Genomic DNA, 13,502 nt, shown 5'->3' with positions numbered 1-13,502 from the left:
GGCGGGGCGAGGTTGGGCCTCCGAGAGGCTGGGGGTGGGGTCAGAGGGGCCATCCTGCCAGCCAGCGCCCAAGGGTCCCAAGGGCAGGGGATGGGGGATGGGGAGCAGGGGGTGCTGCAGGGACGGGGCTCCTCACATTGACCTTGGCCTTCCCACCCAGCCTGGGAGGTGCCACCGGGGAACCACTCCCCGGGTCTGCACTCTCCGCAGCCCTGCTTCCCGCCTCTCAGACACAGCAGGGCTGGAGGGGCGAGAGGAGGGCAGGTGAGCAGGTGGCAGCGACCAAGGGCCACTGCGGGTACGGGGAAGCCGCGCCCGAGTCTTTGTGCTCAGGAGGGACGGTGGGGCTGCGAGCACGGGCCAGGTGAGCGTGCAGGGCCGGACAGAGGCCTGGAGCCCCTTCTGCAAGGTGGGCAAGGAGGAGCCCGAGGCAGGGAGGAGGAGGGTGCGCTGGGCTAGCTGCCAGCGTGCGTGTGCGTGCGTGTGTGTGTCTGTGTGTGTGTATGCATGTGCACGCCCCGCCGAGGGACTCCTCAGGCCTCGGGGGTCGGGGGTGACCAGTGGGGATGAACTCTGACCTCCTGACTCGGAGCAGCAAGCCCACCAGGCCTGTCTGGCTCAGCAGACAACAAGAGGGGGGCCTGCCTGGGACCAGGCCTGATGCCCCCTGTCCCTCCCACAGCTGGCTCTGCATCAGGCTGTGTCACGGGGCAGGCCCCCGGCACAGGGGCCTAGTCACAGGAGGTCAGTGCCGATGGAGGCAGGAGGTCCGAGCTTCATGATGAGGGGACTCCCTCCTGCTCTTGCTCCTTCCTGATCGCCCGCTCTGCCTGGCCCTGGGACACTGGGTGACACTGGGATGACACTGCTAAGCCAGCAGCAAGAGAAGGTGGATTCTCTCCTTCCTCCACCCCTCCCTCATCTCCCCTCTCCTTGTGATGTCCCTCACCCCCACCCTATGAGGTGGTCCTCCCAGAGCCTGCAAAGGAGGAGGGTGGCCTGCAGAGGCACAGACCCACCTAGAAGCTCTTAAAACCCATACAAGCCCCGCCCGGGGTGGGCTCAGCAGCCTGGGGGTAGGTGCAGCACGTTGGATGGGGGAATCAGAGAGTTCCAAGGGCCAAGGCTCCCTTCCCTGGGCCCAGAGCAGCTGCTGTGGAGCAGAAGGAGCGGAGCTCACCAGCTCAGACTGGGGTCAGGAGCCGGGCAGGAGGCCCTGATGCTGGGTGACCTGGGGAAGACAGGGAAGGAAGCCTTTCTCTCGCCACCTGCTTTACCTGGGCCTAAAAGGCAAAGGCAAAGGCACACGCCACAAGCACATGCAGTGTGGACAGTGCTTGGGTCGGGTCAGCCACCTGGGTCCAGATCCCAGCTCTGCCCCTGACATGCTTCCTAGCTCCCCGTGCAGTTTTCGCATCTATAAAATGGGGTGAAGGACCCCAGCCCCTGGTGAGAATGGACTAGATAACAAGGTAAAACACTTAGAACGGTGCTGAGCTCAGTAAATCCCACCTCCTGTTATGTAGTAAATGCCAACAGGTATTTCTGGATTCTAACCATCCGTGTGGCCTGAAGCCCCACCCACCTGACTGACTGGGAGCCCAAGACTAGGGAAGCAGAAGGAGAGAGTAGGTGACGGATTCCCAGAGAAGGAATCTGCGCGCCACGGGGCCCGACCAGGGGGGCCTCGCCCCCTCCCTCCCTGCCGGCAGGGGCGAGAGAAGAGAGAAGGCAGCCCCCTCGCCACCCATTTCTCTAGGGAACGGTTCGCAGAACCCAGTGGGCGCTTTCACATAGCACCCATCCTTCTCCTGAGCCATCAGGGGAAGGGAGAGTGAGATCATTAAAGTCATTTGTAACCCACACAGCTGCTAATCCTCCTTCCATTTGGCTGCGGGATCCAGCTGACACCTCTCAGGGTGGGGGGGAGGGAGCCCCACCACACCTGCAGGGAGGGGTCTCTCTCACCTCGGAACACCAGGTCCCAGCACCCTGCAAACCACACCGGGACAGAATGGCCCATTGCTCCCATTCTTAGGTGTTCTCTAACATTCCAGAAGGTTCTTTTAACAGGGAAAAGGGCAGTTCCTGCCCTGGCTTGCATCTAGGAAAGTTGCTTCACCTCTGCCAGCCTCATTTTCCTCATCTGCACGTGGGGACCATGGTCCTGGCTGCCCTTGTCCCCAGGCTCTCTTCTTTCCACTGGGGAAAGGCTCCTGCCCCATCCCTGTGGTTCTGGAGAGTGTGACAATCATGGTGCTCTACTGCCCCCTGCTGGCCAACTGTGGCATGCAATAAATCATGTCCATGCTGATTGGCTCAAAAGTGAGCATGTGACCCAAACAAAGCCAATCAGATCCTTCCATGAAAATTTTCTATATACCTAGAAGGGTGATTGTGGGCTGGGAGGACAATGGAAGGGGGACTATTTGGGGTCACTATCCCGAACAGCAAGGGGGAGCCATCTGTAGTAGGAGAGGATGAGGCTAGTATTTAAGAAGAAGCAGGGAGGCTCAGAGATGGGAGTGGACAGAGAGGAGATGGCCCCAAAGGTACAGCATGAGCCCTGGGGTAGCCTTGCTGGAACTTCTCAGAACAAGCTTAGGCTTATCTGATTCCTGCAACTGGAAGATACTTGGTTGACACAAATCCCTTCTTCCCAGGCAGAACAGATCAAGGGGAGCTTCCTAGAAGAGGTGGCATTTGAGGTGGGTCTTGGTGGCTCTGCAGGGTTCTTTCAGACAAGACAAACAACAGACCGGTGTGTGCAAATCATCGGACCATCCGCTGCCAATATGGAGCCATGGCCTTGCCAGGAGTTTCACACACAGCATCTTATCCTCAAAGCAGCCCTTGAAAGTCATGATTTATTAGAACTACTTTCCAGGTGAGCAGACTCAGAGAAGTCAGGTGGCTTATTCAAGCATGCAGTTGGAGAGTGGTGGAGCACGGTCTGGAAATCGAGGGTGTCTGACCCCAAAACCGCTGCCCTTTCCTCGCCCCCAGGCTGCCCATCTAAGTCTTGCTAGAGCTGGGTAAGGGGCGCTGTGAGGGTTATCAGATGTCCACCCGCTCTGTGCTGCTACCTATACAACTGGCATGCTGGAAGCTTCCCATTAACATGAGAAGGACAGAAACGCTGAGCTTAGCGATTCAGAAGGTTTGCTTTGGTTTTCAAGGGCGGGGGCCCTGGAGGGCAGCACTTGCTTCTCCCCTTTGTCTCTGAGCTCCTGGAAGGCCGGGACCAGGCTTTATTTACCTTGGGATCCTCCTCTATGGGGCTTGCTGGGCTCATAGGATGCTTGTGTTGAAGTGGAAGGAGGTGGCATACCCCTGTGCCTTCCAGAAGGTCAACAACCACTCACACTCCTGAGGCCCCAAGTGAGGGGCTCAGGATGGGCTGAGCTACAGTCCCACTCCCAGGGACACCTCAACCAGTGGGGAAGGCAAACAGAGGCAAGATGAAAACATGTAATAAATGCAAAGACACAGAAGGAAAACCCAGGAGGCTGGGGGTGTCAAGATGCAGAGGACCCTGAGGGCTTCCTGGAGGAGGTGGCCTTGAGTGTGGTCAGGGTTCCAAGGGGTGGGAGTAGAGTGGGTTGTGGAGGAAGGTGGCAGGGACTACCAGGGCTGGGGTGGCTGGCATGTAAAGTGCATGGCAGGAAGTGCTGGGTGAGAGGCAGGACAGCAGCTCCAGGCTGGGCACCTGAAAGCCAGGAAGAGAAGGCGGCTCCAGTCTCTGGAAGCCCAGCATCCCCGTTCATGGACGCCCCCTGGTGGTGATGTGAAGGAAAGGCGGGCAGTGGTGACAACCACTGGGAGTGCAACACAAAGACAGAAAGACAGACAGGCAGACAGACACACATACAGTAGTATTGGAATCCCCTTTTTATCGTCTTCTGAGATTCTAATAGACCCCTCAGCCCCAGACCTGAGAGCTGGTAATCCCTGGGGAACCCCCAGTGTGTCAGCCTGGGGGCAGGCCCCTGGAGGGAGTGCCGTGGGTCCCCTCTGACCCGGCTGCATCAGCCCAGTCTCAGGCCAGGGCCTCCACCTGGTCTTCTAAGTGTCCTTCAGCGGACCCCCTGGGCCCACCATACTGGTCCCTCTGAGAGCACTGTCCACTTGGAGACTCCTCAGGCCAGGTGAGCCCCAGGATGCTGGCAGAAGCTCTAGGGGATCCTCCACCCCTGGACACAACAGCTCGACGCCCCTTGGGTCCCCACCCATCTTCCCTGGTGGTCCCGGTGGGTCTGTGCTCACAGCCACACAGGGTGGTAGCACAGAAGCTCTCACACAACCACGGCAGTGCCGGCCACACTCAGAACTCGGGGACAGCCCAGCCTGCTCGCGGCCGGACACGCAGGACTGACGGGGTCCACGTGGATGGACGCGCCCCGGGACGGCACCTGAGTCGAAGGCTGCCGGCCCTCACTCTGCGCCTTCTCGCTCGCCAAACCCGCTCCGCTTGTGAAGTGTGACGGCGACAGGCCGATATCCTGGCCAGAGTGCTTTTCAACCCTGCACGGTCTGGTCACCTGGGTCCCTGCCCTGGGCCTCCCCTGTCCACACTCGCCCTGGGCTGAGCCAGGTGATGGGGAAGCAGGAACTCAGGTCAGGCTCAGAGCCATTTCCCGGGTGGGTGGGGCTGTGAGAGGCGGCTGCACCTGTGGAAGCCCCCAGCCCCAAAAGGTGCAGGAGCTCCGCCATGCTCCCCGGAGCCCAGTGGGCCTGAAGCTACAACCACGATGGTAGAGGAGGGTGGAGGCAAGTGTAGACCGGTGGCTAGAGCCCTCCCCACCTCGGGGCTCTGGCACCTGAACAGCCCTCAGTCCTGACAACCTGGGGAAGGGGCTGCATGGTGAGCGACCCGGAATTGACTAAAGATGCTTCCACTACCGCTCAGGAGAACAGGGCTCCATGTGGACGTTACGTATAGTTTCAGAACATGAAGTTTCCTTTCTGCCCTTGAATCTGAGAGCTGAGAGTTCAAACCTGCTACAAGAAAGACTGCGCCTCCTTGGAACACCTTGATTCCTCAGGCTTGATAACAGTTAGTTCCCCTGACACATCCCGCCCAGGTCACCAGCCGGCCCTGCGGAGTGGAAGGTCCCTAGCTAGGTGGGCGGGGTCCAAGGTCTGAGGTTACCTGTCGCTCCCATTCCAGGCACATTCGAACTTGTCAAAAATGCAGTCGTTCTCATACAGGGAACAGAGCTTGCTCCGAAGGTAATCGTGGACCTGGTGAGAGAAGGGGACGGGGTGAGTCAAGGGGGGCACCCCGACAGTCCTGGGCCCCCTCCACGAGGAGGGTCTCACTGAGCAGGGCTGTGCCCTCTGGGGTCTGGATGGCACTCCCAACTCAGCCCTGCTCATCGGGAAGGGTCCAGAGCCTGGCACATGGCTGACCCCTGAGCTGTGGCCAGAGAGGGGACAGTCACAGTGACAAAGAGAATAACGCCGAAGGGGACCAAATCCTGGCTTTGCTCCTCCCTGGCTGTGTGGCCCTGGACAGTGACCTCACCCTCTCTGAGCCTTGGTTGATTCATCCTTAAAGTGATAAGAGCAGTCACCTCATGGGCTGTTCTGGGGTCAAATGTAAGTGACTATTTGGTATAGGGTCATGTCCCCTGAGGACAACAGTCACCGTGGGCACATTGGTGACCATCATGGAGAAAAGGGGAAGGAGAATTCACACAGGCCTCTCAAGCGTGATCTTGGCAGGCGCCACCTGTCCTGTTTTATGGACGAGGCACTGAAGCTCAGAGGTTAAGTAACTGGCCCAAAGTCACACAGCGTACAAGTGGAAGGCCAGGATCCTCTCCCAGGGTCACCAGACACCACAGGAGAGATGGTGATGCCCCATGACCTGCGTCCATCTGACTGTAGCCCCATCCCACAAGCTCTGTAACCACGGGGCCTCCTGGGTGCCAGCTCTCTTCGGGGACATGGCCCTGCCCTCTGGGTGGCAGAAGGGGCAGGTAAATGGGTAACATGAAGCCTGAGCTCCTGGTTCTGCCCTTTGTGACCCAGGGGAGTCACTGAGCTGCTATGAGCCTCAGGTTTCCCGTCTGAAAAGCGGGTCATGAGATTTCCCCCCGCCGGAGAAGAGCATGAGGGTTCAGGGCGACGACCATGGGGCAAAGCACCAGGTAGGTGTTTGCGGCCCCGATTAACTATGGAGGGATGGAGAGAAAAAAGTGTCCAACTCCTGCTGGGCAGTGACATTGGCCACAAACCAAGGGTCAAGTGCAGGGAGGGGTGGGGAAGAAAAAGGGTTTTTTTTTGTCCTTTTCTGTCGGGGAACCTCTTATTCATCTTAAAAAACCCAGCTTCAGAGCTGGCTAAACTCTAGGTTTAGCCTAGAGTTTAGCCAGGTGGGCCATCTGTCTGAAGAAATAGCAGGGCCCTCCCCCAGCTGTTCCCCTTTCTCCACTCTGCTTTCTCAAAAGCCCTCAGCGCCTCTCACGTGGTGTGTGTCTGTGGCTAGAGGTCTCCTAGCCCATGGCCACACCAGGCTCAGGTTCACTGTGTTCCTGTCATCTGGGACCCTTGAGGGTGAGGCCACGGCTCCTCCCTCCTTCTGAGCCCAGGGTCTAGTGGGGCACAAAGCACCAGCCCAGTATGTGTACGACTAAGATGAATAGGGATAAATGGTGCCTGAGGTCATTCCTGGACACAGACAGATTGTTAAGATGCTCGAGTTCACCCCTCCAGGTTGGCAGGTTTGTGTGTGCTCCTTGCACTCAAGGCAGCCTCACTGATGCACTCGTCCAAACACGCGTGCTGTTCTCTCCTGCATACTGAGTGCCTCCTGCCCTCTGGTGGCAGGGTGAGGAAGGGTGTTGACTATGGAGTAAGAAAGACCAATCTAAGGTCGGCTGCTTGCTACTCTACCACCACAGATATGCCATTTAACTCAATTTTCTCCAAATAAAATGGGATAGAGAGAACACTGTCCCCACTGCCCAGGACAGCTGGGAGGCTGAGAAGAGGAAAAGTGTGCCAAGGTCTTAGGTCAATGAAGCACGTGCTAAGGCTCACTCAGCACCCATCCCTACCCTTTTCTCCCTGTCTTCTTCAACCACAGAGGCCATAAACCTACTAATTTTTCCAGCCTGGTCATGGGCCTGTTCTAGCCAATGAGTTGTAAGAGGTCTTCTCAGGACTGTTCTGGGAAAGCTTTTGTGTTCATAATAAAACATACCACAGATCCAACCAGCACAGCCTTTCACATTTCCTCCTTTCCTGAATGGATGGTCAACATAGTTCCTGGAGTTGTGGCAGCCGTTTTGCCACCATGAGGTATCAAACATGAAGGTAGAAAACCAACACTCAAACGATGGTGAACTAAATCACAGAAGTGGCTACTGGGACACTGAGCAGGTCACAAAGCCACTAAGTATTCTAGGATACTCCAGGCTTCTTGTGAAGGGAGAAAAGCCCCTATCTATTCAGTACTGCAAGTCAGCCAAACACAATTCTGTTTTACACAATTTCTAGCACCTAACAGCTTAAAAATGTTAGTTATGTTGGTTTTATGTAAAGATTACTATTTTAGAATCAATAGGTCAGCTGGGCCAGAAGCCAAGCACCCAGCTTTGGAGCTGGCCCTCCAGAGCAGTGATTCTCCTGCTTTATTGGGTCCTCGTGTGCTTTGGGAATCTGAAGGCTCTGGACCCTCTCCCCACAAAATGCTCACATTAAACACTGCACCTAGCTTCAGGGTCTAGGGGCTTTTGCTGACACCAGGGACATGAAAGGCTGAGGGGCCTCAGAGGGTTGGACACAGTCATGTCCCTGGGCAGGCTCTGGGAAGGTGCCAGAACAGTCAGTCCCACAGGGCTGAGCAGGGGTTAAGTCATTCCCGCCCCAATCTCTGACCCTCCCATTCCCAAGGGTAGAGGAGGGGCTGACCCCTTCCTGGGAAGTGCAGTGGGAGCTGGAGGCCTGCAGTAAACACAAGTGGCTAACAAAGGGGCCCTTTCATGAATCCGTCATCCCGAGGAAGCTGGGGGGCGGGGCAAGGGCACCGGAGCCGCCCCAGATGTCCCTGTGGCCGTGGAGCTGCCAGAAGCACATGTGTCCCAGGTCAGACTCTGAGTACCCCGTCTTCCCCTCTCAGCTCTGTGCCCCTTCCCAGTGGGGGCCCTCCGCCTCCCAGGACACTGCCCTCCCCCAGGCCTTGGCAGGGAAGGAAGACAGGAAAGGGGGCTGTGCAGCTCCCATTTGGGCCCCGAATCTGTCACTGCTCAACTGTAAGGCAGCTCCCCATATCCTAACCTCTCAGCATCCCAGGTTCCTTTACTGTCAAGTGGGGCCGATATCAACCCATTCACAGGGGCAGTAAGGAATACAGGTGAAAAATATATGTGGCACTCTGTGCACCCAATACTTGGTGACACCATGAGGGTTTGGCTGGGTCTTCTGGAGGGGGGGTACTGTTTTGCCACTCACATCTGCACAAGCAAATCCTACTCATCCTACAAGGTCCAGCACAAAGGTCACCTCCTTCAAGAAGCCTCCCAGACTGCCCCAGCTAAAGACATAACTGGCGCAGCTTTAAAACAGTCCCGTTTCTTTCCAGTCCCCGCCAAATTTTAACATCACAAGAATTTTGTTTTCTAGTCCCTAATATATATGGATGAATCCTAATGGAAAAATAATAAACGACTTTCCAGGAAGGTGTCCATGCTTTGTCCTGTAGGCCTGGCTGAGAAAGCCTGCACGGAGGATTTAAAAGTGTACCACGCTCCCATTTCACTGCTGTATCACCAGCTAAGGATGCTCCCTGGGAGAGGGCAATGCTTAGCCTGCGTTAATGGTAGGACTGCAGACGCCGGCTCCAGGGGAGGGAAGCCATCGTCTGCACCCTCAAGCGGAGCCCAGCCTGATGCTCATCTTTGTCCCCTGGACCTTGGGCTGCAGGCCTAGTCACAGCCCTACCTCAGGGCAGGAGCCTGCAAGCAGAGGACACACAGCTGCCCGTGAGGCGGGGCTGAGCAAGTTCTCCTGTCCTTGGCTGAGCTATGTGGGATGAGCTGCCTGATTTCTCAAGCCTCAGTGTCTTCACCTGCAAAATGGGCTTATGAAAGCCGCCCTATAGCTGGGAAAGCCCCTCAGTGTGAGTTCTCAGCACCAGGAAGGGCGGCTGTGGGTCTCCCACCCGCAGAGGGGCTGCGAGGTTTTCCAGGCATCAGGGCCCACCTGGTAGGTCTCTATGGGCCGCGCCTCCATGTTCAGGTCCCAGACCTTGACTGTGAGGTAATCGCGGGTGAGCATGTACCGGCCGCTGTGGCTGAACTTCACGTCCGACACGGAGGAAATAATTTCCGAGAAGAAGGAGCGGTTACTGGGGTCCTCAGGCTCTTCAAATACTGCGGAGACAAAAACAACCACCATCACTGGGCCGCTCCCACCCGTGGGGTTCAAACAACAGATGACTCCGTTTCCACTCTGGGCTCATGCGGTAGGTCATTTATTCATTCATCAAACTTATAACTAAATACAGGTCAGGCCCAGGCCCAGATGGATCCTCCAAAGAGGGAAGAACCAGCTCTTGGAACAGTGTTTATTGAGCATTTACTCTAAGTCAGATTCTGTGCTGAGCCTTTCCTGTGTGTTACCTTATCTAACCCCACAATAAAAACATCAGGTCGGTACCACTAATATTCCCATTTTATAGCCAAGAAAACTGAGGCATGGACGGCCTCAGAGCTGGAAAAAGTGGTGGAGTAGGGATTTGAACCCAGACCTGTACTCAATTTGCTGCTCTCTGCTGCCTCCTGCTGGTGATGCCAAATGCCAGGACTGTGAGGTGTCCGGGCATCCTCGAAGGTGCTGGACCACGTCCTGGACTAGGCTGGGCACCGCCTGTGGTTCTAACTGGCTCTGGGGCCTCTGTTCATGGTGCACTGGGCACACATGGCCAAGCCCCACTCATAGGTATGTTCTGTTTGGCTGCCATGCGGGTTGTAGCAAAACCAAACCTCGCCACCACGGATGCAGCCTGAGTCCCGTTTGCTGCCTGCCACCCACCTCCTATTATTTTAGACCAGCTGCTCCACACAGGAAGTTGCTTACCTGACCCCTGAAGGCAACAGCTTGCTGCCTTTACCAGAGGTCCCGGAGTGGGCAGTGAGTGGCTCCCCAAGCAGCATCCCTTCCCTGCTGTCCCCCAAAGCCAGGCCTTCCTGACACAAGGAGGTTCCCATGCAGCAGGACAAGCTCTTCCAAGTTCCATGTCTGTTGTTGGCTGTCCCAATAGTTTGCCCACCTCACTGGACAATCAGATCCTACAGTGGCCCTGGTGCTGCAGCAGGATGGAAATTAGGGTCCCTGCTGACCATTTAGGACCTGGGCCATGGATGGGCCTGGGGGTCAGGGAAGACGATGGGGTGGTGGGTTGGCAGCCATCTACAGCCAGTCTGGAAGGACTTTTAAACATTTGACAACCTGTCCAGCTGTCCCCACGGGCACCGGCTGAGTGGCTGCCCTGCCTGCTGGTCTCAAGGCTCCAGGCTTAAAACAGGGAAGCAGAGAGCTGATCCCATGTCCCCAGAGGCTCACAGGAGTGCCCTTCCTGCTGGCCCCTCCTATGTGGGAAAGTCCCATATCCCACTTCCCAGGTCTGTCCCAGCCCCTTACCCCCCATCTGGGAACACGTTCTTCTTCTTGTCCAAGGTAGACACTGCTCCTGCCTTTCCCAGAGATACAACTCCTGCCCAGCTCCCCTCGGCAGGGTGGCTGGAAACAGTTCCTGGTGGACCATCTCATGTGGTCATGCCTACATGCATTCACTCATCCTCTCAGTTAACCAGTCCATACTGAGCGCCCACCATAGCCAGGCACTGTTTGAGGCCCTGGAATGCGGCAGTGAGCAACACCCCCATTCTCCTGGAGCCCACATTCTCCTCCCAGAGACAGACAGTAAAACTCAGTGACATGTGATACCATTGGGCCGTGATGGAAGAAAGATAAAGTAAGTGAGGAGACAGAGAGAAATGGGGGCTGGTGATTTGGATAGACAGGGCGTCTATGGAAGAGCACATCTGAGCAGAGACATGAATGAAGTGAGATACCAGGGAGTAGAACTCCAGGCAGAAGTCATAGCATGTGCAAAGACCCTGAGACAGGGATGAGCTGAAGGCCACATAGGCTGAGAAAGGCGAGAGCAAGGGGCTGTAAGCCATGGGAAGGGTGTCATCCTGTAGGCAATAGGGAGCCACAGAAGGGCTCGGAGAGAGGAAGGGCTTGGCAAGATTTGGTTTTCTCCAGGATTCCCCTCCCTGCAGTGGGGAGGAGACCTCCTTGTGGGTCACCTTTAGCCTCTAAAACCTCTGCATTCTGATTGGTCATCTCACATAATCGTGTTTTGTGCCCTGGTACACTGACACCTTTATTTTTGCAGGTATAAACATTCGTAATTTTTCTTTGTTAAGCCAAAAAATTTAAATCAATGACATTTCCCTCTTCTCTCAGATGCCTGGAATAAAGACAAATTCAATACTTGATTTCTTACTTAAACTAAAGCACTGAGATTCTGTATTGTCTTTTTTTTTTTTTTTTTTTTTTTTTTGCGGTACGCGGGCCTCTCACTGTTGTGGCCTCTCCCGTTGCGGAGCACAGGCTCCGGACGCGCAGGCTCAGCGGCCATGGCTCACGGGCCCAGCCGCTCCGCGGCATGTGGGATCTTCCCGGACCGGGGCACGAACCCGTGTCCCCTGCATCGGCAGGCGGACTCCCAACCACTGTGCCACCAGGGAAGCCCCCCTGTATTGTCTTTAAATGAACAGGGGTATAGACCTAATACTTGGGAGAAATGGGCCAGAAGGTTTGAAAGAAGATGCACCTCAAACTCTCTTCAGGGATCTGGGTGGCCCCCAGCACTTCCCCTGGTACGTGGCAGGAACTCTCCCTCGACTGAATTAGCATCTCTGCTGCTAGGCGTCAGACAGAAGGTAAGATATAAAAGCATAAGGTGGGGTCTGTCTCTTGCACCCCGACTTTGTACCCTTCGCCTGCCTCGGTGGATTCCTCCAGCCTCCACCCAAACCACTAGGGCTGGTCCAGCTCATTCTGCCCTGCACCCTACAGAGCTCCTGGCACGCTTTGTGGGGTTTCGGTAGGCAGATGGGGACCAAAATCACAGAGGAGCATCCGCACCGGGTGTCACAGAGCCAGGGGCTGCGTCTTCTGCTAGCTTTAAGGAGCAGGAAACCACAAAGGTCAAGGGCTGAGAGGATGACCTAATCCATAGTTGAAAACAGAAGCACCAAACGGCCCACTGCAACCTCAGTTCTGGCTGTACTTGGGCACTTCTGATGGCTTTTTTAGGCACAAAAGCACCAGAACTGAAAAGGATTCGTGGGAAGGATATTAACAAGCCTGAAAAAAGTTATACCTAGAAGTTCTTAGTTTTCTTGTCAAATATTTCTATGAAATTTTTGATACAACTATTTTTTGTCAAAAGACTGCAGAATCTTCCATATCAATCCCTCCCCCCGACCCAAACACAACCTGCACGTCCCCAGGCCATTAATAAGAGATAAGAGGGTCTCCCTTCTAATTGATGGAATCACTAGGGACATTTCACAGTAATTACTGCTGCCAAGAGTTCAAAGAATTGCATCCCAGAGCCCCTGTCACTCGTGGTGGGCTCCATCCCACCTCTCTCCCCTGCCCTAATTATTTTGTAGTTGGAGGGCTCCGAAACAGCAGAAATCTCTGTCCGAGCTTTTTTTTTTTTTAAATAACTTTGCATAATTAAGGCTCTCGTGACCCTAGCTGGTTCCCTGACAATTGCTTCCTCCTCTCTGGGTGTCACCGCTGTCACACACGGGGGAAGGGAGAGGAGCCCCCTTCCCGCCACCCTCGCCTAAGTGACGTGAAGGGACCCTGGGGAGGCTCTGAATCACCCGTGATCCAAGGAAACAGAAGTGAAGCCTGAGGTGCGGGCCAGCCTTCCTCTCCAGCCTTGCACACGACTCTGATGTGTCCCTCTTCCGCTTAAAGCCCTCCATGGTTCCCAGTGCCCGCAGCATCAAGGTTCAAGACCCCACATGTAGCTGCCAAGCTCCTTCCTAGCTGGGCCCCAATCGGCCTGCTGCTCCAGCTTCACGTACCCAAATTCCCAGGGCCTCAAACAGGGTGAGGCAAGCAAGACCCCTAGGGCACCACACTGAACAAGTCACTCTGGGGTCGCCTTAAATGAATGCCTCCTTCCATGTTGTAACTTAGGCATCTCGCTCGCCTTATCCTAACCCTTGCCGGGCCATATACCAGGCAGCAGGGCAGAGCCAAGCTCTGGGTGACCTCAGGCAAGCCCCTTAACCTCTCTGAGCCCAAGTTTCCTCACCTGGAGGACAAGCATGGTTAGACCTCCAGGGGTAACACCTAGAAGCACCTGGCCCAGTGAGAGACTTGAGTAGCTGTTCGATAAAACTGCATAACTGTTTTAATAGTTATTTTCCACATTGTTTTCTCTCCCTGAAATTTCC

The 13,502-nt window shown here is 55.6% G+C and overlaps 1 protein-coding gene across 1 annotated transcript in view; it reads right to left on the bottom strand.

Moving 5' to 3' along the window:
- The window catches only part of PPP2R2C (protein phosphatase 2 regulatory subunit Bgamma), a gene marked incomplete at its 5' end in the record, with an annotated part of 137,469 nt that overhangs the window by 6,141 nt on the left and 117,826 nt on the right, over positions 1 to 13,502 (bottom strand). Inside the window, 2 exons of the mRNA XM_082610708.1 lie at positions 5,153 to 5,244; positions 9,211 to 9,380. Coding sequence (XP_082466834.1) covers positions 5,153 to 5,244; positions 9,211 to 9,380 — 262 coding nt within the window. The remainder of the gene's footprint in view (positions 1 to 5,152; positions 5,245 to 9,210; positions 9,381 to 13,502) is intronic.

Source organism: Mesoplodon mirus (assembly GCF_964341445.2).
Source record: "Mesoplodon mirus genome assembly, chromosome: 2".
Taxonomy (NCBI): Eukaryota; Metazoa; Chordata; class Mammalia; order Artiodactyla; family Ziphiidae; genus Mesoplodon; species Mesoplodon mirus.
The sequence above is the reverse complement of the archived record's forward strand: the minus strand, read 5'-3'. Positions and strand labels throughout refer to the sequence as shown.